The sequence below is a fragment of the Amphiprion ocellaris genome, chromosome 2 (genome assembly GCF_022539595.1).
Source record: "Amphiprion ocellaris isolate individual 3 ecotype Okinawa chromosome 2, ASM2253959v1, whole genome shotgun sequence".
Classification (NCBI taxonomy): domain Eukaryota; kingdom Metazoa; phylum Chordata; class Actinopteri; family Pomacentridae; genus Amphiprion; species Amphiprion ocellaris.
This window is the reverse complement of record NC_072767.1, coordinates 30,882,469-30,906,889: the sequence shown is the minus strand read 5'-3', so window position 1 is coordinate 30,906,889 and position 24,421 is coordinate 30,882,469. Positions and strand designations below refer to the sequence as shown.

Sequence of the window (24,421 nt, the reverse complement as noted above, 5' to 3'; positions counted from 1 at the left end):
GCCCTACTTGTAAACAAGTATTCAAAGCAGTCTGAGGCCTGAACTTTTGGACAACAAGAACTACTTTTCCATACATTTACCTCATTATGTGGACATGTCATATAATGCACAGAAAATAGGGAAAAACATAATAGGTCTCCTTCAACTCAAGCTACAGTACACTGACTGTGTTTTGTTCTAGCTATTATACAACCCCTATACAGTTTGACCACCTGCTGTCATGTTATGTAATGGTAAGTGAACCATTTCTATGACAACTAGCCAAACTATCTGCAGACAAAGACCTTGGGATGTGGCTGAAAACTGCACAAAGTAAGTGAGGGCACTTTAAGCAAAGAATATTTTGTCAAAAACCCTTCAGGGATTAGTGGGAACCATGTTTAATGAGTAGATCTCCACAGTATTTTTCCTAACTATGTGCTAAGAATTCAAAATGTGTTAATTTAAAGATATGCAACATTCTTTAAAACAGCAGAAGTCCAACTTGACTGATTCTGAGCTGACTGTCAGATCATCAGTGGCTGTGCTGTACGCTGGCGTGCAAATAGAACAGATGAAATTCTGTTTGATCTACTGATGTAAGATTATTACTGGGAAAAAGCTACAATCTGTCTTTATGCTGCAGGAAACACTGCAGGCTGGACACACATAGACAGGCTGAGAAGCAGCTGCACCATATGGGTTCAGGAATGAGCCTTACAAAATGTCCACCCAAACACACACAAACACACAACAACGCACCTCCCGATCAAGGCCCGCAGCCACAGTGATGATGTCACCAGTCTTGTTGTTAATGGTAAACATGTTGGAGGAGGGGCTCTGGGGATTCTGGGAAAGGATCTTATATCGCAACATCCCATTGGCGGTTTTGGGATCATCCTTATCCACTGCTGTCACTGTCATCACAAAAGATCCTGCAGGGAAACGCACAAGAGGGATTCAATCCACAAGTTACAGTTCTGTATTTGTGTGTGTGTGTGTGTGTGTGTGTGTGTGTGTGTTGTTACCAGGTTTGGATCCCTCAGGAACAGAGCCATTGAAGATGGTGTGTGTGAACTCTGGTCTGTTGTCGTTCTGGTCGATGACGTTAATGACGATGTCGATCGGGTTCTCCACCTGATTCCCATTCAGATCCACTGCATGGGCCCGCAACTGCACACACACACACACGTACACACAGACATCTTTACTATTAGGTTAAGAGGTAAAACAGTGATAAACAGCGATAAAAGCATTGCTTCTTGTACACAGACGAACTTCGTTCCACAAAACCCACCTACAAGAGTTTAGTGCTCGGTCAGATCTCAGGAGATGAAGCAGCTGCCCACACTGTCAAATAAACTCGATGTGTATGCAGATATACTTGACTAATACATGTGTCTGGGGCAGCTCTGTGTTGTTTCAACATCAGTTCATGAACCGCAGAGTTGAGTAAGAGTTGTCATTTACATCGAGGTGAGGTTATCTGTCAGTATCAACACCAAAGAGGTGACCGTGCAACTGAAGAGGATATTATTGAGTGTTAAAAAAGCAAAAACCTGCCTGAGAGATATCAAAGGCGGTTGGTTTGCCAACAGTCTACAAAGCAAGTGTTCACAGGAAAGTAGAAAATGTTAAACGAGCTGGTAACTGAGGAGCAAAAGTGTGAGGCTTAACTGAAAAACATTTGCATAGTGAAGAAAAAAATCACTTTATGATTGCAAGGAAAGTCAGGACGTAGGCGAACATGTTTCCTTGTCGTTGATCAAAAGAAGACTTCAGAACCAGAACCTTAGAGGACTCAGCACAAGATGCAAACACATGGCAGAAGTCAAAAACAGAAAGACCAAGAGGCAGTTCACAAAAAGAAACAAGTCGAGTTCGTTAGCAATGTTTAACAAACTAATGAATGAAACAACAATCAACTTATGTCAAAGGAGGGAAAGAGAAAATTGTGGAGATAAAAAGGAAAAACTCATCCGTCAGACACTGTGGTCCTTCTGTTACGGTTTGCACATGTATGGCTGCCAACGGAGCTGGCACACTGGCATTTTTTGGGGGATTTCAGTACTGACAGAGGCAGCAGGATGAATGCAGAGGTATACAGGAGTAATCTGTGTGCTCACATTCAGCCAAATGCATCAGAACTTATTGAACCATATTTTGTTGTTTAGCAAATCATACGGCCAAAACAACCAAAGCGCTTTTCATGGTAGAGAGCTGGAATATCCTCAACTGATCTCAATCTGATTGAGCTGCAGTCAATCTGCTACAAACACGAGCTGAAGGCTACAGTGAAGGTCTGGGAGAACATCTCCAGGAAGATACAAAGAGTCTGCCGATGTCTTAGCGTCCAAGGATTCAGAATGTAGAGGAATGTGAGCAAAAAATGTAATAATTAAATTCTGCTTGATGGGCAGCATGGTGGGGCAGTGGTTAGATACAGAAAAATATATTAGTTTAGGTGGTTATTGAATCTGATCTTCAGTATTTTTTCCAATCAGAGTTATGTGTTGGAGTTTGTGTTATTCTAAATTCTGACACCAAAAAACACAGTTTTACCACGAATGCATATCAGTCTCAAAAATCGGTCTCCTTGATCACTAATAATCAATATCAATACCAGCCCTGGAAAAAAACCTGCTGGTCAGCCCCTATTCTGTGTTATAAGAGCTATGGTTTATACACTCTCTACTGCTATTCACCTTGTATATTAGTAGAAAATGTGATGTAGCAAACAGATATAAAAGCGGTACTAAAATGATGGATATGCAGCTAGGTATTCAGTCGGCAATGTGTGTAATTCTCAACAGCTCCTGATTCTTTTTCAGGTCATTGTACATTAGAGTACAACTCTGCAGGTTTGAGAAGTAGAAGCTACACATAGATCAGAAGCTGCACAATGGAACGAGTTGTAATTAATATAAGCCATTAAAATCAGCTTAAAGACTGAATATCATATTCATGCAAACTCCTGAAAAAGCAGAAAAGAGCAATCCTTCCAGCCGCTTTGAAAATCTATTTTATGACCTTGATGGTCTCAGTTCAGACAGATGCCTATAAGATGTATTTATTTTGTATAATATGGTCAAATATGCTGAATATAACAATTGATTGGCCCCGATAAGTCATTTCTTTACAGTACATGTAGCATCTGTACAAGGCTCTCAAAGAGCCAAAGCCTCCCTCATGAATAAACATGCAGGCCAATCCCAGCTCCTAGCTCTGACAACTACATCCAATCACATGAATATTCATCAGACGGCTTAAATGCAAATCACTGTGCTGCGACTCCAGATTTCCACTCCCCGGTGTGAGTAGTGGGTGCATTCCTACAGATCAAAAGGTTAGACTCTGCTCTCTGAGGTGTTTGTGACTGTATTAGATATAGTGAGCAAACAGTAAGTGCCTTTTTAAAACATTTTCTTCTTCATCTCTATGCATGAGAGAGAACAAATCCTGAAGAGCGTGGCAGCAGAGATGAAAATACAAACAGGGGGGTAACACATGACCAACATGCCGAGCCAGACTGGGAGCAGATTCACGATTCCACAACCACCTACCAGTACAACGGTTTGTGCTGAACGACTTTTTATGTGATCTGAATCTATTTTCACAATCCTTATCAAACCCATTAACACTCAACTTGGAACTTTGTAGGCGACTACATTTAAAAACTTGTTTGTAAAGGTTTAAATGAGATCAGTAACCTCGCTAAACATCCTTAGTTCAGTATGGAAACCGTCTTGAAGACAACAGTCAGGTTTCACTCTAACCCTCTGGCAGGAGTATTTCATGTATCACCACTGAAATTTAAGAGCAATGAGCAGCAACATCTAAAACCCATTTAAATGTGTCCATACAGACAGCAATGCATATTTATGCACCAGTAACTTCATTCATTACTATGATTATAAAATATCCTGGACATGAAGATAACATTGATCAAGATGTAACATCAAGTCACAATGAGTAATTATGGTTTACAAGTTTTAAGTTGCAGTTAAATCATTTGCTACATACCAGAGATACATTTAGTCTTTTGTGTATTGGTGCATTCATATGCATAAAATCTGCTATGTATGGCAAATGTCCCACCTACACTGTGTCTGAACGACAGCAAAAAGAACAAGTAAAAGTCACCTGTTTCCGATTCACAGAACACTGCTTCTTTAATGTATTGATGAAGCTGCAATGGTACCAACAGTGTTTGAAAGAGAGTTACAGTGTTTGGAGTTCTAGAGTACAGTAGAAATGAGAGAAGTGAGACCTCAGTCTGGAAATGAGACTGAAACACTGAACATTTAATTTTCTGTGAGTCTTACGTGGAAGTTGGAGATGTGTTCTCTGTCCAGAGGCTTGGTGACCGACAGCTGGCCTGAGATTGGGTTGATTATGAAGATGCCAGTTGGAGGCTGGTCGGCCCCAGGGCCCGTCACGCTGTAACGCAGCATCCGGTTCTTGTCCCGGTCCGAGCGGATCTACAGCAAACACAGACAGGGGAAGAGAGAGGAAGGACGGGCACAACAGAGAAGTATTTATAGTTAATTTACAGAAGGAAACACAGAAGATAGAGCTGGAACAAAAACCAACATGGCAAGTAACAAAATAACAGAGTAACAGGATAAAAAACATCTGCAAAGAATAAACATTTTTTTCCCGCTTCTTTGTGAGCATCCGCATCTGTCAGTGTATTTTTGGAGATATATCTTCTCAGCAAGTGTGACTGTCTGTTTAAAGGTAAGACAATAATAAAATACAAGTGAAGCGAAAGTTTCTGAGTTTGACCTGGATGTGTCTCGTGTGTCAGGATGACTTTAGGCTCGTACAGGCAACACTCAGTGAACGCCTGAGGCTGCTGCTGTATCAGTATAGGAAATGTGATTTGAGCTGAAGTCAAAATAAACTGTGATGCTCCATTAATATCCTGCACGTTGTCCATATCATCAAAGCAGAGAGGAGAGAGGCAGCGCCGAGAAGACAGGCCTCGACGTGCTCACAGACGTGTTTACAAAACTCAGAAAAAGGATGGAGATAGGCTGAAAATTCTAAAGGATCCAAATTGATTTATTCGAGGCTGCTTTATTAAGTTCAACACTTCATCTTAAGAGTTTCTGGTGGAATCGGTGGGTGAGAATACAAGCACTGAACAAATGATCCCAACAGAAGTCACATTTACTTTGCTGCTTTTCTGCTCATTCATACAGTTCTCAACAGGGAGGCCTTTGAGACATCTCATGCTGGTTTCTCATTTTCAGAGCCACTCACAATTAGAGCAACCAATATGACTTTTTCCCCCTAAAATTTGGCAACCAAATGTCATGCAAATGGAACAATCTGACCAAAGTGGTTACATGTAACAAGCTCGCTGTGTCAGAGTGACTGCTCAATAAAGGTGATACAGCAAAGTGATAGCAGAGAGCAGTTTATTTAACAAAGTAATCTGAGCTCAGGAGTGTACTTAATGGTGTGCCAGTGACCATGAACCACAGTGTCCCTGAATCGAGCACAGCTGGAATCTTCTATCTCTCCTTCAGTTCATATCATGTCTCTCTGCTGTCTGTAATGACGGCTTTAAAAAACTACAAAAATACCCCTAAAACAGTAACTTTTAAACATCCACTGCTTTCCAATAAACTCAAGGCAGATTCTGGATGTTTTTTGCTCATGATGGGGTAATTTCTATAAAATCTTGCACTTTGAATAATGCCGCACAACTATGGATAGAAGTAGAGAGAATTCATGTACAACCTTTTTCCAAATGCCCACGTGTTACCAATATTGTCAAAACGAGGCGCCACAAACACAAATTGCTGTTCAGCACAGTTCAGCTAAGTAGCCCCTAAATTTTTTATCATGTGAAGGTTGCAGATGAGTCAATAATGCATGAGGAGTGCAGTATCTACTTCATTTTTACAGAAATCAGTGCAAACAGCAAATCTTTAAATAAGACATTGAGAATAAAGTGATGCTGATTAAGTACCATGATTTGGAGATTTCTGAGATTTGGTTTAGATTTGGTTAAATTTTCAGACAAAACTGCATGTCACAGAGGAGTACTTCAAAGACCGTCAGAAGGTTGAAAGTCTGACAATTCTTTCAGTTTTTACAATATCTGGCTGATCATTTGGACAATGAAAAAAAAATACACATGGCTTCAAATCAACTAGTGGGTTTTTGAGTTCAGACGGCTAAAGGATAGATAGGCACAAGATTAGTCTGCAGCAGGCTCATGAATATTTAATTCTGTTTTCTCTGCATGACAGATATGATAATATAAGCTACTTAATGTCTTTTTTATAATGTGGCAAAGTGAATATATTCTACTGTTTGTTGCTGGATTTTCTATGTAACATCCACACCTATAAGTCTAGGTGGTAACATTACTGAATGCGGGATTGCACGTGAACTGGGGAGTTTTTATCACAGAAATCAAAGTGATTTAGGTTTTTAACATGATAACAACAAAATAAAAACAAGATAGAAGCTTTTCATTGTCCCATCTTTTGGAAAGAGCTGTCCTATTTTCTGAAGTGTCTGCAGAAGTGTAATGTCTGCATTTTCTCTCGGAGTGGTACTGGGTGTGGATTTATTGTATTGTCTTCATATCACAGTATTTTCCATTTAAGTCTGAAACGCAAGAAATGTGCAAAAAAATGACGATCCAATTTCACATGCACAGCAAATATTGTGCATGCACTGCAGCTCTCTCTATCACTGTCGGATGTATGTCTGAATGAAGTTCTGTGGAACATAACATAAAAGTGACCTTTGTCTGAATGACAGAATCTTCACTTCACTTTAGCACATTGATGAAACAGCAGTGTTGCATATTGTATGTCTGAAAAGGGCTTTAACGTCTCTTTACAAGCTTTAAGAGCTTTCAGCAGCATCTCAAGCTCCTATAGATGGTGAACCTTTATTGTTTAGGTTATGTCCTTGCATATAGTGCTCATCAAGGTCAAGAATGGAATTCTATTCTCAAGTACCAGAGAGTTACGCTATTTGTAATGTAGCAGTCACACATCCAGACAAAGAAGAAGGAAAAAAACTGTGATGTGTGGGGGCTGTTCAGCTCTGCATTGCTTTCTTTGATAAAAAAAAAGAGAGAGAACACAATGCAAACTGAGAAAGTGAAAATGCTATATAACATTTACTTTTCACTTTGTACTGGCTTTCTAGTTGTTAGTTAAAATCATATGTAGACTGCAGCAGATGAGATCTTGCTCAAGCTGTTCAGGTAATCAGGTTACAGGGAGAAGTGCTCCATCTGCAACATGGCAGACGTTTTGGTGAGGAGTCAACACAGGGTTTGTTTTCACTCCGTTATTTTCTCAAAGCTCACAGAAAACCAAGGCTGTAAGTCAATTTTGTCTATATTCGACAGGTGTTTAGTATTGATGGATATTTTTTATTTTAATAATTTTAGTTTATACTATATTTCAGTCAAGATCATTTTATTCAAAGAAAATTGAAATGTTCATCTGCAGTGAGTTATATTTGACGGTATGTCTCTGTTCTGGGACCTGGGAAAATGGGAAAATACAGTAGCTACAACAAGTAATAGTGCCACTAATCAGCCCCACAGTGGTGTCCTCTCCTAAATTACACCAAGATCAGTGCACTTCTTGCACAATCTAGCTGTGAAAACCAGACAGGCAAGTCCTTTCGATTTGATACAGGTGTTCATCAATGGAAGTTGCTCAGACAGTGTGACGGATGTTCTATACCTCACCCTCTATGGACCATGTCCAAGAAAAAAATAAAGACCTGGTTTACTCTTCAGAACAAAACTGCTAGATTAAATTTTGCTTAATAAAACTGAAAGATGCCTGATGAATATTCGGAGCATATACTTAGGTCAAATGATACCAAGAGAAATTTGTTTGGCTAAGATGGGGTCTAGCAGGAACCTGATCAGGACTACTACAGTGAATGAATAGTCCTGACAGTGAAGCACAGAGGTGGGAGTGTGATGATATTGGGCTGCATGAGTGTAAAAGGTGTTGGTGAAATAACAAAGAAGAAAGTAAAAGCTATAATCTGGCAACTACCTGGCTTGATTCCAATCCAACACCTGGGTTATTTCGAAGAGAAAGGCAGAGCAACACAACCCCTTCAGTAAAGGGCAGCTGTAATAAATAGTCTGATGAATAGCACAACATTTCTCTAGAAATGAGTGCAATGCTGATATCCTCCATGTCAATTATGATGGCGTCTGTCCTACTGAAAAAAATCAAAGACTCTGAACACTAATGACTGACTTTTGTTGCATGGAGCTTCTACTGTGTGGCCTGAATTTTTAATATAGCAAATCTGAACTGTTTGTAATTATAAACAAGAACAAATACCCGAGTGTTCAACGAAGAGATAAAGTAATTTCTGTGAGAGTATTACATTTTTAATCATTTGACATTTAATTGATATTGCTCGGGGGGTTGCTCACTTCTGTTGTATACCATATGTGGAAAGCCTAATGCAGAAAGAGCAACAGCAAAGGCTATATCCACATAGTTACACTGTAAAAACCAAAACGATCTCCATCCATTGAACATGGGTGTGAATGTCAAATCGAAAACACATCCTCAGAGTTTTCATACTAAAACCGGGGCAGCAGTGTTTCCAAAAGTCTCTATTCTAGGGTCCTAATATTCCACAGAAGTGTGGACACTGGGTGCAAACATGGCAGAAGTAATGAATTTTAAAATGTCGAATGTATTAGTGTGCATGTATTTAAAGACTAGAGCAGAGAAGAAGAAACAGCAAGGGGAGGGTAGACTGAAGTAGCTTAAATAGGACGCTCTCATTGAGATTCGCCAACTGGATTCATAAGAGGGAATCAGCTGAGCCCTGCGCTGATGTGGGGTGACATTGAGGTCAGGTACAATCAGCTGATGTACAAAGACTGTGGGCTGAGCTTGACTTCGTGGCCTGTCTGAACTAACGCGTTCAATTTTTGAAAGAGGAGGTGACTCATGAGAACAGTTTGGCTGACTGTTAATCCATTTTAGACACTGGAAGTCAGCTAACAAGTTAAAAGGTCTGGGACGGTAGTTTTCTCACGTTCAGCCTAAAGCGACAATATATTTCTACATCTTTAGGTCAGATTTACTGTGTTTTTCGTGCCTGTATTTTGGTTGCAGATGTGATGCATTTTGTTCCAAATGTGTGTGTTGCATTTACAGTGCAGCAGGATGGAGCAACGGTTTGTGTTAGAATAAGTGCAGCCCTCTCCTCGCTGCACATGCACTTAAGGGAGGATCATGCAAATAATCGGAGGAGATATACAGAGGATGACTCTGTATTCTGCTCATTTACTGAGGTCACAGTATTTGAGACGGTTAGTTTTACTGGAAAATTCCACGTGAAAAGGAGGCATAAACACAGTGCAGATGGAAGAGCCATAAAGAAGACTGCAGCAGAAAAGAGAAACACTCTAAATGTAGACATGTACATAAAGCTGGATATCTTTTAACAAAAACAAAGCACATTCATACAACATCGTCTCCTCTAAATCTGACCCTTCACGTCTGGTATTATAATGTGCCATCCCCTGTGGTCCAGCTCTCACTCTGCTGCTGTTTCACATTATCCAAAAATACAATGTATTTGTCCCATGGAAGCACATTCTCAGATGTCTGCATCGGCTTCAGGCTCACTTTGGAATTCATACTCCTTGTCTGAGAAGCAGTGCATCGTCTTGCTCCGGCGTACATCTCTGATAGGCTCGTAGGACCTCTAAGGTCATCTGAGTGGGCTTTTATGTGTTGCAAGCTTTAAATGCAAGGTGAAGCTGCTTTCACTTTTCATGCTGCTTTGTCTGGCTGTGTTAGGTCTGCCTGGGTGTTAACTAACAACATCCTCTTGTTTCTTGCAATGGATTAGTTATATTTTGTTGTTGTTGTCCATTTCAATCGCGTCTGATTATTTTAATGAAGGTATGCGCATTTATGTTCTTTGCTTTATTGCATTTCTCTTGTTTTATGGCTTCAGGGCGAGTCAGTGAAGGGTCCTCACAGCTACTGGAAGACAGTCCTGCTTTTGTGTGAGAGTGTGTCTTACCCTGACTAGGTCCTCGGGGAACTGTCCTCGTGAGTTCTCGGGGACGTTGATAGGCGGAATGACCCAGTCCCTCTTCGCCCGCCTCAGAGTGCCATCACCCCTGACAACCACGCTGCGCCATGGAAACAAGATCTCTGGTACCTGCTGGGTCAGTGTTGCATCACTGGGCTTTACCTGCAGAGACAGTAAACAAGCATTGTGTATCTTGTGTGCAAGGCTAGACGCTCACAGAGACACAAACGCACACGGCCCAGCTGAGTTCTGGGAAGGCTTGGTGACTCAGGATATTTCTGACCTCATTCCACTGGCTTGGATTAATGCCCTCATTATAGTGTGCCTGATTAATGACCACCACCTGTCACCATGTGGGTGTGTGTGTCCTCTGCAGCCACAGATCTGCATGACTGGGCACTGAGCAGCGACGCTGCAGGGTTCAAAGACGACGATAAGGAAAAGAAAGAGCTTCTCATTTACTCTGCCCTCCCATCATTCACCTGCGGCTCAAGAGGAGTTCAGCCACTGACCTTGGAGACAGGAATAGGTGTTCTCAGCAAATTTAATTAAATTTCATTCATGAATCACACCCACAAACACTACAAACAAATTCATAGGGTGCTTTGTAAAAGTAAATACAAAAAGAGAACTGAGTTATCATTTTACTATCCACATAAACTGATAAAGAAGGACGATCTGACACCTGAATTAAACAGTCAGTGATGGTACTGACAGACTGTCTCATGTAAATGAGTTATAGCTGAGCTTAACGATTACATTTCAAAGTGATTTTTTGAGGAAGTGATCTGAATAAGGGGAGGACCACATGTTTTCAGCAAAATGTTCTAAGTCTTTCAAAGTCTCTCTTCGGTCATTGATTAAATCCCTGAGAACTCATTTCTGTGTATCCAAGTTGCATATTTAGAAGGTTTTTCCTTGAAATAATCCCTTCCTGCATCAAAATAGCTTACATGTAACTCTACACTGTTGTTTCCTCTACAATGTGCAGATCCATGAAATCCCTGCCTCTGTCTTTGCACTCACCCCTCCCCAGTTGCTTTAGCTGGAGCACACCAGCTCACTTTCATCTCTGCTGACACTACAAGTTTTAATCTTGAAGTAATTCAGCCATAAATGTTAGAAACAGAAACTGATTATGAAGAATAACAGTGATTCAGAAAGTCCAACAATGCAAGTTGAGAGGATTGGTTCTTTAGGTTTGTTGCACACGAAACCCTGGAAGTCCGAATCCACGTTTTTGAGACGGTCATCAATAATCTGCAGTTTCAAAGTCAGTTTCAGTCATGATGTTGACTGCTAATTTATACTTACATGACGTGTCTTCTAGTATCTAAAAAAGACACTACAGTGACATTTTAACAAGGTAAAAAAATGACTAGAAGTGATGTTTAATTAAAAAACAATTGCAGAGAATGTGGTGAGTTACACTTTACTATTTTTATGAGCCCATAATAAGGTCTTTATGTTTTTCCCTTTCTTCCAGTGTGTTATATAGCTGTTTTTTTGTGAATGCAAGGGAATTATTCTCTCCCACAGAAAACACTGTTTCTTACCTGCCTGAAACACCTTGTTTGAAGTCCAGGCTTTTCTTCCATTACTTATCTATGTCATCATATGATGACATAGATGACATTTGAAGAACGCCTGAGATACTGAACTAAAATTACTTGACATTTGTCGGGCTAGCTGACCAATCAGAGCAGACTGAACTTTTAGGGAGTGGTGCCTTAAAGAGACAGGCGCTACACTCTTCTGACAGGGTGAGAAAAGATGCTGCTGCAATGTATATTATGAGAAAAGATCTGTATTTATTGGACATTAAAGCAGGTAAACATATTCTAAAATAAAAATTAAAAACAAATAAAATTAAAAACAACCTAATGTGTATAATATGGGCTCTTTAACAGCAATGAAAATAGCAGGAAAAGAAATGGAATAACTGCTGAATAGAGACTAAGCAGTTGAGCACTGAATGTGACTCATATTTTATAATAACACTGTGGACTGGGTAATAATTTGATCACTCTGGTTACACACTTGTATTATATGGTGTGACTAACACACGTAGCATAAGGCAGTTGACGTCAAGAAAAAAACTGTTAATCTGCTTGCTATCAGGAAAAATAGGACAGAACTTCAACATAACTAGAAACCTTGTCCAGTAAAAGAATGATGAGTATGTTTGAGCTTCAGTGCAGGTCTCCTGACTGTGGTGAAGAGGAGAATGAGGATGTTGTTTTGCACACTGAAGAAGTTCAGTCACTGATCTAATGCTGCTCAACGCATCTACACTCCACACTATAATTGTATTTTTGCGACTTGGAACAATCATATGATTATGTAGCTGCTGGTTTGGGGTTTCATTTATGGCTGCTGCTGTCTGAACTGCGTCTCATTCGATGTACAGCAGCTCTCTATACAGCAGAAATGCATTATTGGTTTGTCTACATTGCTCTCACAGGGTCGCTACGATGTTTTATTGGGTGATCTCTTTCTATAATGACTGAATAGAAGTTTCAAGATGATCCAAAAGATGTAACAATGTAACGCATTTCATAACTGATTACTGAAATCATGATTCAAACAGCTCCTTATGTGCTGAAGCACAGCTTCACTCAACCCAGAGTGTAAGGATTCCTGCTCCAAATGACACTTTCTTTGATAGTCATTATTTGCTGCTTCTTTACAAAACTGTGATTGTTAATTTTCCATTCTTGTCTTGTGACATTGAATAAAAATGACTCCAGGCAAGACAAAGTAGTAATGTGCACATGTGATTATCACACAGGAGGAATCTGTTCTAACTTTGCACGATTTGAAAACTACACTCATTCTTAAAACTGATGCACATCCCATTCCTCTAGAAGGTCAGAAAGGTCAGAGACTGAACTCTTCATACGACTGAGGTGGATTGTACTGACATTTGGAGCTTGGAGAGTTGTGGAGGTGGCGCCTGTTTGTCTCACTCTACAGTTTCATTTGATAACAGCCCTGCTCCTGCCCCTCAGCTGAAGGGCTCAGCACTGCTGACTCTGCTCCCCTGCCAAATGACGAGCTGTTAACTGCCATGGCTGTTCCTCATGAGTTTCCCTTATGAAGGATTGTTGACAGCTTCTTTCGCTCTCTGTGATTCTCCTCCTCGTCGACTGCAGCGAGCGATGCTGATAGCAGCTAAAGCATATGGCAGCCGGCTATTTCTGGGCTCTGTTTAGAAGAACAGCCAATCAAAGCCACCGCCTTGTCTAAATACATGCAGAGGGCCTTATTATCACTGTTGTACATGAAACAAACTAACAGATGGCTGTTTGACTCGCTTTGTCTCTGCAATCAGCACTTGGCCAACCTCAGACGCCTGCTGGGCTGGAAAAGCTGTGATTTTATATCTGCTCGTAGTGAAGCAGGGGGTGGAGACGGTTGGTGGTGGGGCAGAAATTACATTTCTAACACATGCTGGCTTCCTCAGACTCAGATGAAGGTATGTGTGAACGCATACCTGCAACAGCGGTTGAATAAAAATTTTGGAATATTGGAAATAATAAATGCAATAAGGACTCCTTGAATATGATACCATTAACCAGTTATGAGCCTATTAATTCTCTAAACCCTGAGCAGTTTCTGGATGTTTTTCACTCCTGTCACATTTTGGTCTCTGCGGGCTCATTTTTCACTGTAATATAAAGTCCTGGACCTTAATTGAAAACAGCACAACCATGGCTACAAGTACAGAAAACTTAAACATCCTTTTAATCCTTACAGTTTTAATTTGCTTTCACACGTTGTTCCCACCTGCTCTGAGTAAACACAACCTGCAGTTCATCTTAAAAGATTAAAAGATTTTTTGTCATGTGACTGCTGGTCTCAGCTGAGTCACTCATAGTTTCCTGGTTGCAACAAGGAACACAGATTTTTTTTGTTTTTTACAGAATCTGGTGCAAACTTTTTGTTTCTGGTACATTTTTAAATGAAGCATTGTAAAATAAAGTTATTTTGATGAAACATCATAGTTTTAAGCTTACATTTGGTTAATTTTCTGAAAGAACTTGAGGTCAAACATGATTGGTTCAAGGACCATTGCAAAGTTGAAACTGTAACGATTCTTTTTGTTTTTAAAGATTCTGGCTTCTGATAATTTTGTGTAATTTTGCTGTTTTTTTTGTCACATGCCTTTGAATCCTGCCAGCAGATTTTGGCTTCAGAGGGTTATTCATATTGTTTTATGATGTCACATTTAAGCACCATTTACTGATAACTTAACCCAAGAAAACGGTATTGAAAATGGCTACAAAGGCTAAAAAAAATGGCTATTCTAAAAAGTATTCATTTCAAAAAATCAGTATACACTTAAAATATTTTAATAGAGGAATTACCAGTACTTTTGTCGCCCTCACAGTAAATTCAGCATCGTGCAAATGCTCACAGCACCATTTCCTCTTGTACAACAGTCGTGCCATAATCATCACTTGCTCACCTTTTATTATCAATTGCTTGTAATGTCATTGAAACTCAACATTTCTCACGTGTTTTCCTATTAAAGGCAAATGAAGAGTGCACTTTAAGGCTTTCAAATGAATACATGTGAGTTTCATTGACACTGGCTTAAGTGTGATTAAAACGGCCAAACTGCTAGTGGCTAAAAGTCATTACTGAATGAAAAGTGCTCTGTTTCTGAGAGCAGCAGTGTTGAGAATGACATGACGCTCTTTGTGTAGAATTAGCGCTGTAGAAAATTATGTTCTACTGAATTTATCAAGACGACAGAAGAGCACAGAGGAAGTGTTGAGTGTGTCTCAACAGTAAATAAAAACAACAGCAGATCAGAAAATCAAGATCTGTCACCGGAGTGTCTTTAATCAAACAATGTGAGCAGGAAATTGAAAATGCTGTGTGTCTGCAAACAAAACAGTATAATTAAAGACTCCTGTTGTGGTTATTGACAGTAAATAGGTGAATACCACACGAGGGACGACATGGAAACGACTGCTGTGGTTGTACCTGCTCGGGTCCAGTGCTGCTGCTGCTTGGATGAACATGGAGGTGAACTCTGGCCTTCCAGACCTGTTTGGACTGCAGATCATGAGCGTAGACCACCACCACGGCCTTTTCCTTTCCCACCAGGCTCAGGCGCCGCAGGGCGTAGACCCCACCTTCCTCAGTCACGCTGAAATCAGACGAATCTCCAACCTTGAACCACACCTTCCCTGCTCTGCAGTCCATGAAGCTCACTGTGGAAGACAGAAAGGCAGACACAGATGTCAGACTGAGTGGAAAAACACATTAATCACCTCCATAATGTGTCTGTATGAGTGGTTAGATATCTAAATACACCCAGCAGCTGGCTCACAGGGTGCTTAACTTTTCCTTCCTTGCTGAATCTACCAGGAGGATCATCTCCACAAGCTGTCATTTATTTCATTTCATCATTTAACCCTAATACCACACACATGCCAGGCTGAATGACAGGATAGGAAAGGATACAAAAGACAGAAACACGTTGCCTTTGGTTGGAGGTATTCAGCTCAAAATGGAAAAAGTGAATTCATCCCAAAGGTATTGGATGGGGTTGAGGTCAGGGTTTGGTGAGGGTCAGATAATTTTTCCACAGCACCGCACTGCTTTCACATCTATGTTGAGCTACATTCCTGCTAAAGTACAAATCTTTGCATCAAAACAGTCTTTTATAATCTTCACTTGGATTTGCACCTCAGAAAGGCAAAATACAAATAAAATGATGCCCAAAACGACTGATTCGCAGAACATCTGCTTCTCAATAGACAGAACAATTCACCCGAAATGCTTCGCATGCAGGCTTCTGTAGATGCTAGTTAGGCGGCTGTGCACAGAGAAGCCTCTAGTCCCCACTCAGATTTTGTAGCATAGCAACTTAGACAGATGTGTGAAGAGTGAAATAGGGTGTTTTAATGTCAGATTTAATCAAGATATAACCAAGTAATTTTATCTGAATGGGCTGTTTAATATAAGCAGAGCATTTTAAGCTTTGATATTGCAGTTGATCATGTTCATTATTATGATCATGATTCCATTTATTGTGCAGCTTATTTTGCAACCAAATCTTCTATTCCAGCATTGTTCATTTTGACGTGCACATGTAAAACCTTCAAACATACCTGAAGAAAAACAACTCAGTGGAAGAACTCATAAGTCACAATAAATTACGTTCTATCACACAGACTCTTTTCGGTCCTTGAAAACAAGCACTGTGTGACTTTTTTCATTTATTTAGTTTTTTGCTTCAAGCAGCAAATAAAGTTGTAGGGCTATGTGTTTGAGTTCATTTGCTGTACTTTACATTGCACTTCATGTGATTTCATGTGATGTGAGTATTGCACGTGCACAAAACGCAGTGCCAATGCTGATGTTATATATCATGTAGCCCTAATTCAGACTGACAGCAGCCCTGTGCGAACAACATAACCTTCTCATTTCTTCGAATGGGGCCAGATGAAACAGCAACACACAATTTTTACCATCCAACAAAGAGCTGCAGTGGCCTACTGAGCACATCACAGTGCATGCTGCTAGGTGGTTACTACCATTTACCCTGTGTGCATCACAACAGATGTAACCTGGAGATTGTGAGAAAGGTCACAGCAACCTGTGGATAACCAATCATGATGTTCTTTAAAGCTGCTTCAGAGAAAATGGAAGAATAAGGAAAAATAATATATAAAACCGACTTGTATTTAGATGAGCATGAGAGGAGAGACTGATGGACCTGACCTGAAGGTTTATTCTGCCTGTAAATCCCACAGCTGATGACCAGCAGGTTTGTCTCCTCACTGCAGAGCTCACCACTTTCTTCGTTTGCCAACTTAGCCTACCTTCACAGCAGAAATGGCTTTTGTGACTCCTGGGGGAAGTGCGCAGCACTGTGACTGCATTTCACCAGAAATCATCACAACTTTGTTGACAACGTGATTCAAGCAGACGCAAGAACACTCATGCAGAACAAAGCCGTCAATGGCAAATGTCAGCTCATCACAGTTGGCGCATTAACAACAAGTCAGTGCATCCGAAACAGCTTCCGTTCTCTATTCCAGCGCCTCAGCTGGGGTAAAGAGGCCGATCAAGGCTGCAGCCCAGTTTCAGTCCAAGTGCTGCTTCTGACAAGCAGTAACAAACCAGGAAAGGAAACTGGAAACAAGAAACTATATGATAAGATATGATTTCCTCAGCAATAAACACTGTTTTGATGCTTACGCCACCCACTAACAAGATGACATTTCCTGTGATGTCAGTGTCTGTTTTCCATCATGATTTCAGCATTACAGCTGTAAGAGTTCATTTTGGTATCAATCAATCTGTAGGTCATATTTTCAATTAATTACGGAATCTATCAGTTTACTAAAAATCATAAAAAATGTTCTTGGCAGCTTCCTAGAACCAGAACTGGCATCTGTTAATTGCTTGTTTGTTCCTTACAAAACCACAAAAATTGACAATTTCTCAAAAATAGGCTTGAATGATTTGAAAATATAATAATAAAGTGCAATTTTTCAGACAGATTCTGATTTAATTTGGTCATGTTTCAGTTCAGTATTCACTTTGTAATTGATTTAAAACGTGACGAAGCACATAAGATGCACTTTAAATGTATGATGTGTGGCTATTAAATAATGAGACTGGGATTATTTCAGTTGAACCACAGCGTGCGAGTCGGAACCAGGTAGCATAAATTCATCTATCGGCAAAAACAACCTCTGAAAGTTTCCACCAATCAAATTAAACAACAATAAATTACAGTATTATTCTCATTATTTATTAGCCACAACTTGTATATCTTGAATTGCAGCTTTTGCTATTTGGCAATTGTGATACTACAATTTCAAACTGTCCAATCTGAATTTGATTAACTGTTAAGGCCCATTTCAGATTTTCTTAAATGGCAACAGCAGCTCCTCATTTGCGAGGAGGTGGGATTGATGCCATTTTGCTTGATAAACAATTGACATGCAGGTGATAAACTGACTAATAATCTACCGATCATGTCAGCAACGGTGCTGGAGTTGGATATCATTATACAACACCAGACTGGTACCAAAAGTTCTAAATTATTTACACTCAAAGATGTGGCTCACATCTGTAATATGTTCTCTGGCAGAAGAAGCCCAAGTACTTAAGATTTCTGAGTTTAGTTCACAATCAGACATTACAACCTGAGAGTGAGATGACTAGAAGAAGATATAAAATGTTGAATAAATATGCCTGACACACTGTTTCTTTCCCTCACAATCGACCTTGGGCCGACACCAGCTTGCAGGGAGCTCATTTTCCAGACAGCAGGTCAGTTATGGCATTAATGTTCATTAAATACAGCTGATATGATCTCCCACTGATTACATTTCCCTTCTCCATAGGTGAAAGCAACCGTCAGTCCTGCTAAAACTGACGCCTGCTGATGTTACTTGAGTTCTGTACGTTGTTCGCTAATCAATGAGACCAGTCGTGAGTGGATCTGTGAGGCTGCACTTCACTGATCACCCACAGCAATAAAACCACTGACAGGTGACGTAAACAACATTCATTATCTTGTAACAATGCAGTGAAAAAACCTGCCTACATGTTGCTGCAGACCAAGAACAGCCTCATTGCAGCTGAGGAATGGGCTCGTGGAACATTAGCAAGAGCCCAATGGTCGACTCAGCCTCCAAACTCTCCAGATCCCAAAGTGATCAAGCTTCTTTGAGTTGCACCAGAACGAGCCTGATCCATGTAGAACCCACTCAACAACCTACAGGACGCAAAGAATCTGCTGATAACGCCTTGGTGCCAGGGAGAGCGCAGAATAACCCCAGAAGCCGAGTCAGGGCTGTTTTGTTGGCACAAGGGGAACCAATACAGTAATCGACAGTCGGTTTTAATGTTGGTTAATTGGTATAAGTCGGCAAACGATAAAGGTTTGTGCAATATTTTGTTCCAATGCATTTAACAATATTTTAATGGGTAAATTAATGTAAGTTTGACCTGCCAGTGGAGCTAGTCAAGAGAAGACAAAAGTCAGAAGAATTAACCGGACAGTTGTTGAGCTATTTTAGTCCGGACCAAATAAGCCAATCAACAGACAAGACTGGCTACAGATTTGTTGCCATCGCGGCTGAGCAAATACAGAAGTTTTCCCAGCCACTAAGCGGCTACTGTAACCTGTAATGGTGCTAAAGATAACACTCATCAGGCCATATTTCATAATCTTGTTTTTCACATTCAGTCCTAATTAATTCACCTCCCCTCAGCTGATAAAAACGCGTTAGTCTCAGCTTATTTTTGCTAGTGTAAAAGCTGATTTAAAATGTGCTTGATGGCTGGCTGGAAATAAGGATAGAAGATTATTAAGAGCAGGTGATCATGGAAGAGCGTGTGGAAGCAGCGACAAAAGCTACTGTGACCCTCTGAATGAGTGTTTGTCTCGTCATGGACAGTCCTGCAGGGTTGGAAGCCTAATGATTGTACTGCTTGGTGTACCTCCTGGGATGTAACTACACACATTTATGTCACATATTTGTTGTTTTTCTAGTGCATCAGGCTGCAACATTAACAATGTGAATGGAATTCTGTTTGACAGCAGCAATTCCCTGGTAGCACCCGACTTATGGTTCCAAAATCTGTCAGTGGACCCTTTGAAATGTCACAAATAGAAAATGCAACACAACACAACACAATAGAAGAGGCCTGAAACAAAACCAGTTGCTTGGCTGCTTACCAGCGAAAAAAAAAAATATGAAGAAGACGAAGAGAAAACAAACTAAATTTTGTCCATCTAGGAATCAAGTTCAATCACATAAGCTGTAATTTCTCTTTCATGTCAGCTGGTATCAGTAATGTTTCATGCTCTCTGCAGACAAAGGCAATGAATAAAGCAGAAAAAGCTGATCAGTCATGTTACTTTAGGGTTTGCTTTGCCAGAACATATTTTGAAAAAAATGTTCCATGAGGCTCATTAACTCAGAACTACATCAAGCTAGTTGTCAACTTTCTTGCTAAATTGAGAAAGTCTTCAAATTTTGACGCTTCCTTTTTTGATTCCAATACCACAAAATGCTCATAAAAATCCATAAAGAAAACATGTCTCCTGCCTTCCTTTAAATATCTTCTTAAACTCACACTTTCTGGCTTTTTTTTTTTTTATTGTAACTGTGTTGTGATATGTGCTATACAAAAAAAGCTATTGCTAATATTAGTTATTAATGCATGTGGACTATATGATTAAAGCTCTGCATGTGATTCTTAATGCTTTGGTGAAATGGTGAAATAAATATTGAAAATGTTGCTCCAGATGAGCTGAGCGTTGAAATAATAGGAGAAAAAAAACATTCCTCTGTGTGCCTTCAAATGCACATCATGTATGTTTTTCCTTCCTATCTTGTGAAATATTAAAGACTTCTCAGCCTCCAGGCTTCCTGCAACGATGAATCAAATCAAACAAGCTGAAGAGGCAAAATCATTTTCTGGTTGAGCTGTTCACCATACGCACGCCTTGACAAGGTAGCAGTCACTTCGTTTTAAGGCATCGCGTCGCAAAAAAAGTTTGTCGCCCACTGACACTGCAGTGTTCTGCGGTAAACATCCATCGAACCGTATCATATCCATCAGAACAAAGTGCATCAGACTGAATTTAATAAAAGGGTTAGACTTTTGGCTGGATAGTCTCACAGCAGTGCTTCTCTGTGGCTGGATGGCAGAAGAGTCCTGAGGGCGCCATTATCATGTCAGCATATCAGGAAGATAACGGCTGCTTCAATCCCATCCTTGATCCTTGATATAAAAAAAAAAGTCAAGTTGCTGTTTGTGACGGTCTGTGGCAAGATGTTTTAACATTCACTATCTCTGTAATTATCATTACAGAATCTAATTCTGACTGCTCATAGTGATACCATGACTAGTCACCATTTTCATTCAAGAACACAGTTAGAGGTATGTGTAATTCAGTTTTGATGAGTGAAAATATCAGTTGCTGTTATGTCAAATGCCATTATGACTGGTCTGAATTCTTGAGCATGACATTGCCTATGCAAGGTTTTCCACTGGATATTGATCCAGCAAAGCCCTTCAAAAGAGTCAGCATAAGTAATGGCAGCTGCTGTGGTGGATGAAACTGTTAGAAAATGCCACGGAATAGGAAAAGCTCATTAGGAAGGACTTCATGGAGAACAAGAGCTTTGTTCATTTTAGGTTTCTGGTCAGAATTTATTAGAACAGGCTGCTTTGACATGGTAGTAAAACATGGAAGTAAAAAGACTACATTCACAAGTAAAAAGCAAACCACATTCCACTTGTCAAAGTTTCTGGGGTAACTACAGATATCGCTAATGTAATTTTGCCTTGTCAAAATTGTAATTAAACTTGAATGTAATTGTAGTTACAGTTTTACTTGTCATTATTCCAGTACTTCCTCTGCAGATATCTGCAATTCACATTGCTGATGTCTGCAGCTGAATTGCAGATATCTGTAATGAGAAACACATGAATGGTAAAAACGATGTCATTTGTCCTGGAAGAATGTCAGTGTGGATATCTGAAATATTATTTTTGACAAGGAAGAATTGAATTACAGATATCTGTAATATACATCTAGTCTAGCTATTAAATTACATGTCATACACCCAAAAAATAGACGGAATTATGAGGAGCCAAATTGCTTTTCATGGCACTTTGTGCTGTTCTGTGATCCTTACCAGCAGTAGGGTTTAAAATATGAGAAATTACTTGATTATGTGTATAAACTGGCATTTGGCTTGAAGATTCTAAAATGAAGACGTCTCCATCTCATGAGTGTGCTCAGCAGAAATCATGGCTGACGGCCAAGTTTGAGCTAAAGAAGGTTGTTGAGACTCTGGTCTAAACATCCTCCACTCTGTCTGATGGCCTCTACAAGCTCGTTGTAAATGTTCATACATTATCCATGGTTCTGCTCAAAAACACTTGTGCTGCTACATGAGCAGCCCTCCACCCCGACACAGAGGGAACTGGGGCAGAACTAAGCGTGGGGCTTTCAGATGTTGCTGGGCAGCAGTGGGTGGTTCTCAGTTCAACCTCTCGCATTCAAACAGAACAAAACATCAACATGGATGGAGATATAAGCCGGGGGGCACAGATCACGGAGCTGTAGCCTGAAGCTGCAGGTGTGTAAAAACATTCAGATGACACATTTCACAAAGTCTGACTTTGTTCTTGTCTCTCTTTTTTTTTTTTTTTTTTTTTGTTCCTGCATAACCTCCTAACATCTGCTGCTTTTTTATGGAGTTTTCACCTATTTGGCATATGGAAAAGCTTGAAACAGAAAATCTGTAGAACTAAAATGCATGTATGACATTTAATAGTTTCTGAAATGGTGCAGCTCAAACACAAAAAACATAAGTTCCTGTCATATCCAGTTCATAATAATTAAATATTGCCAGACTTCTAGGTCTAAATTCATGGTAGCTAAAAAAGTGTGTCAAGTATAGGAAATTACCAATAATATACGTAATATATAATTACACAAACAGACAGGCAGCAAGTTATAATGCATAGATAGGGCCTATTGTTGTAAATGTATCTGCATTTAAGTGTATGCCGAAAATATTGAAAAAAATCTTTCAAATGAGAGGAAAAAAATCCATAAAATTACAAATTTTTCTGTTCTATATACATTTTTTTAACAGTGTAATCAGCTCTCAACTTTAGATTACTTTTTGAAAAACAACATTATATAATCTCTGGATGTTATTCAGTACATTACAAAATGCTGCATTTTATAAAGACCTGTCACTAAAAGATCTCCTGTTTCAAAAAAAATTAATCTTGTTTTCTCTGCAGTCAGGGTAAATAAAAGAGAAATAACAGTATCTGCCTACATATACACCAATAACAGTACAGTTGGTGAAATGGAATTTGTAAGGTTATGAAATTTTAAATATAAAGAAATTGGTGTAATTTCACATTTTGAGACAAAGTACTGGCAGAGAACAGGCTGCGACAATAATTAATATAATTGCCAAGAACCAGTCCTCAGTGTGCCACAGAGGAGCTGCTTGATCAGTGCATTACTGGCATGTGATCAATATCCTCCTGGAAGAAAATGATCCGCACAGTAATTCCCCTGTGAAAAGCCCAACACACACAAACACGCACCACACACACAGCGTTGTGCTACCATGGACATTATGTTGATCGAAATTAATTTCCTCGAGACCTTAATCATACGTACTTAACCCTAACCCAATCCCTAACCGTTCAACATGTCTTCACCTTAAAATTTAATAATTTACTTTACAGGAACTTGATTTTTGTCCCCACAGTGTGCCCGTGTCCAACACGTTTGGGAGCCCACAGCATGAGTAATACCCACCCACACTCCTCCACAATTAAGCAGACAGAGGAAGCAAGTGCTTAAATATGCAGGGAGAGAAACCAGGGCAGAGCAATAAATAAAGACAAGTGATTCACATGTTCAATATTTGTTTGGACTGCAGCTACCAATTTTGCTAAATTATAACCTTTTCATGCCTCTGAAGTGATGAAAACTCAGTGTTTTCATCAAGCTGTTAGTCAAACCAAAGTAAAACCCTTAAAAAAAAAAAATCACATCGAAGCCACTCCGGGACGCCCAAACTCTCCTCTGACACCCAGCCTAATGAAACAGTTTGAAGGGTTAGAAGCGCCTCAGGGCATGTGAGGACCGATTCATTACACGTTTGACTGACTGGAAATCCTCCCACAGCAGTCTGAGAATGATTTCACCAGTCAGACATTTGACAGGAAAAACATCTGACCAAATCTCCCCGAAAAAATCTAATCACTCAAGTATAAACCCCAGCTTCTGGCAGGAAAAAAATGATTTAGTGTTCACAACTCAGTATTGTGTTTGATTGGAAATGCTGTGTTTGGCAGCATGCGGTCACCTGTAAACTCCCAAAAGGCTTACAAGTTAAAAGAAGATGCAAAGAAATGAGAAGGTGAGCTGACTTGTCATCTTCCAAGAGTTCTCACGAAGAAAGAAAGTTCAGCGTAGTATTCAGGTAACACCGTCTTCATTTTCCTACTGATGTCCCTACAATTTTGCACTATTCCCTTTGTTGTTAGAACACTGCATGTTTCCCCAGAGTGGGATAAATAAAGTCTTAAATTATCTCATCTTGTCTTATCTCAAAACAAAGTTTCTTACAATTACAACACATTTTACTAAATGTGATTGTATAGAACAAGACTCCAGTATGTGACTATTATGGTTGCAAATGCGACCAAATATCTATCAAGTGCAACTTAACATTCTCATTCAGTTGTCTGGGCAGTCTGCACAGGTAGATAAAATCACTTGGTTTCAACTGACAGTAGAATACCATATTTTCCTGTTTTCAAACTAATTTTTGGT

The 24,421-nt window shown here is 39.8% G+C and overlaps 1 protein-coding gene across 1 annotated transcript in view; it reads right to left on the bottom strand.

Moving 5' to 3' along the window:
• The window catches only part of LOC111588740 (cadherin-2-like), a 102,861-nt gene that overhangs the window by 35,970 nt on the left and 42,470 nt on the right, over positions 1-24,421 (bottom strand). Inside the window, exons 3-7 of the mRNA XM_023299280.3 lie at positions 15,049-15,278; positions 10,042-10,215; positions 4,305-4,460; positions 1,008-1,152; positions 742-914 (exon numbers count right to left, since the gene is read on the bottom strand). Coding sequence (XP_023155048.2) covers positions 742-914; positions 1,008-1,152; positions 4,305-4,460; positions 10,042-10,215; positions 15,049-15,278 — 878 coding nt within the window. The remainder of the gene's footprint in view (positions 1-741; positions 915-1,007; positions 1,153-4,304; positions 4,461-10,041; positions 10,216-15,048; positions 15,279-24,421) is intronic.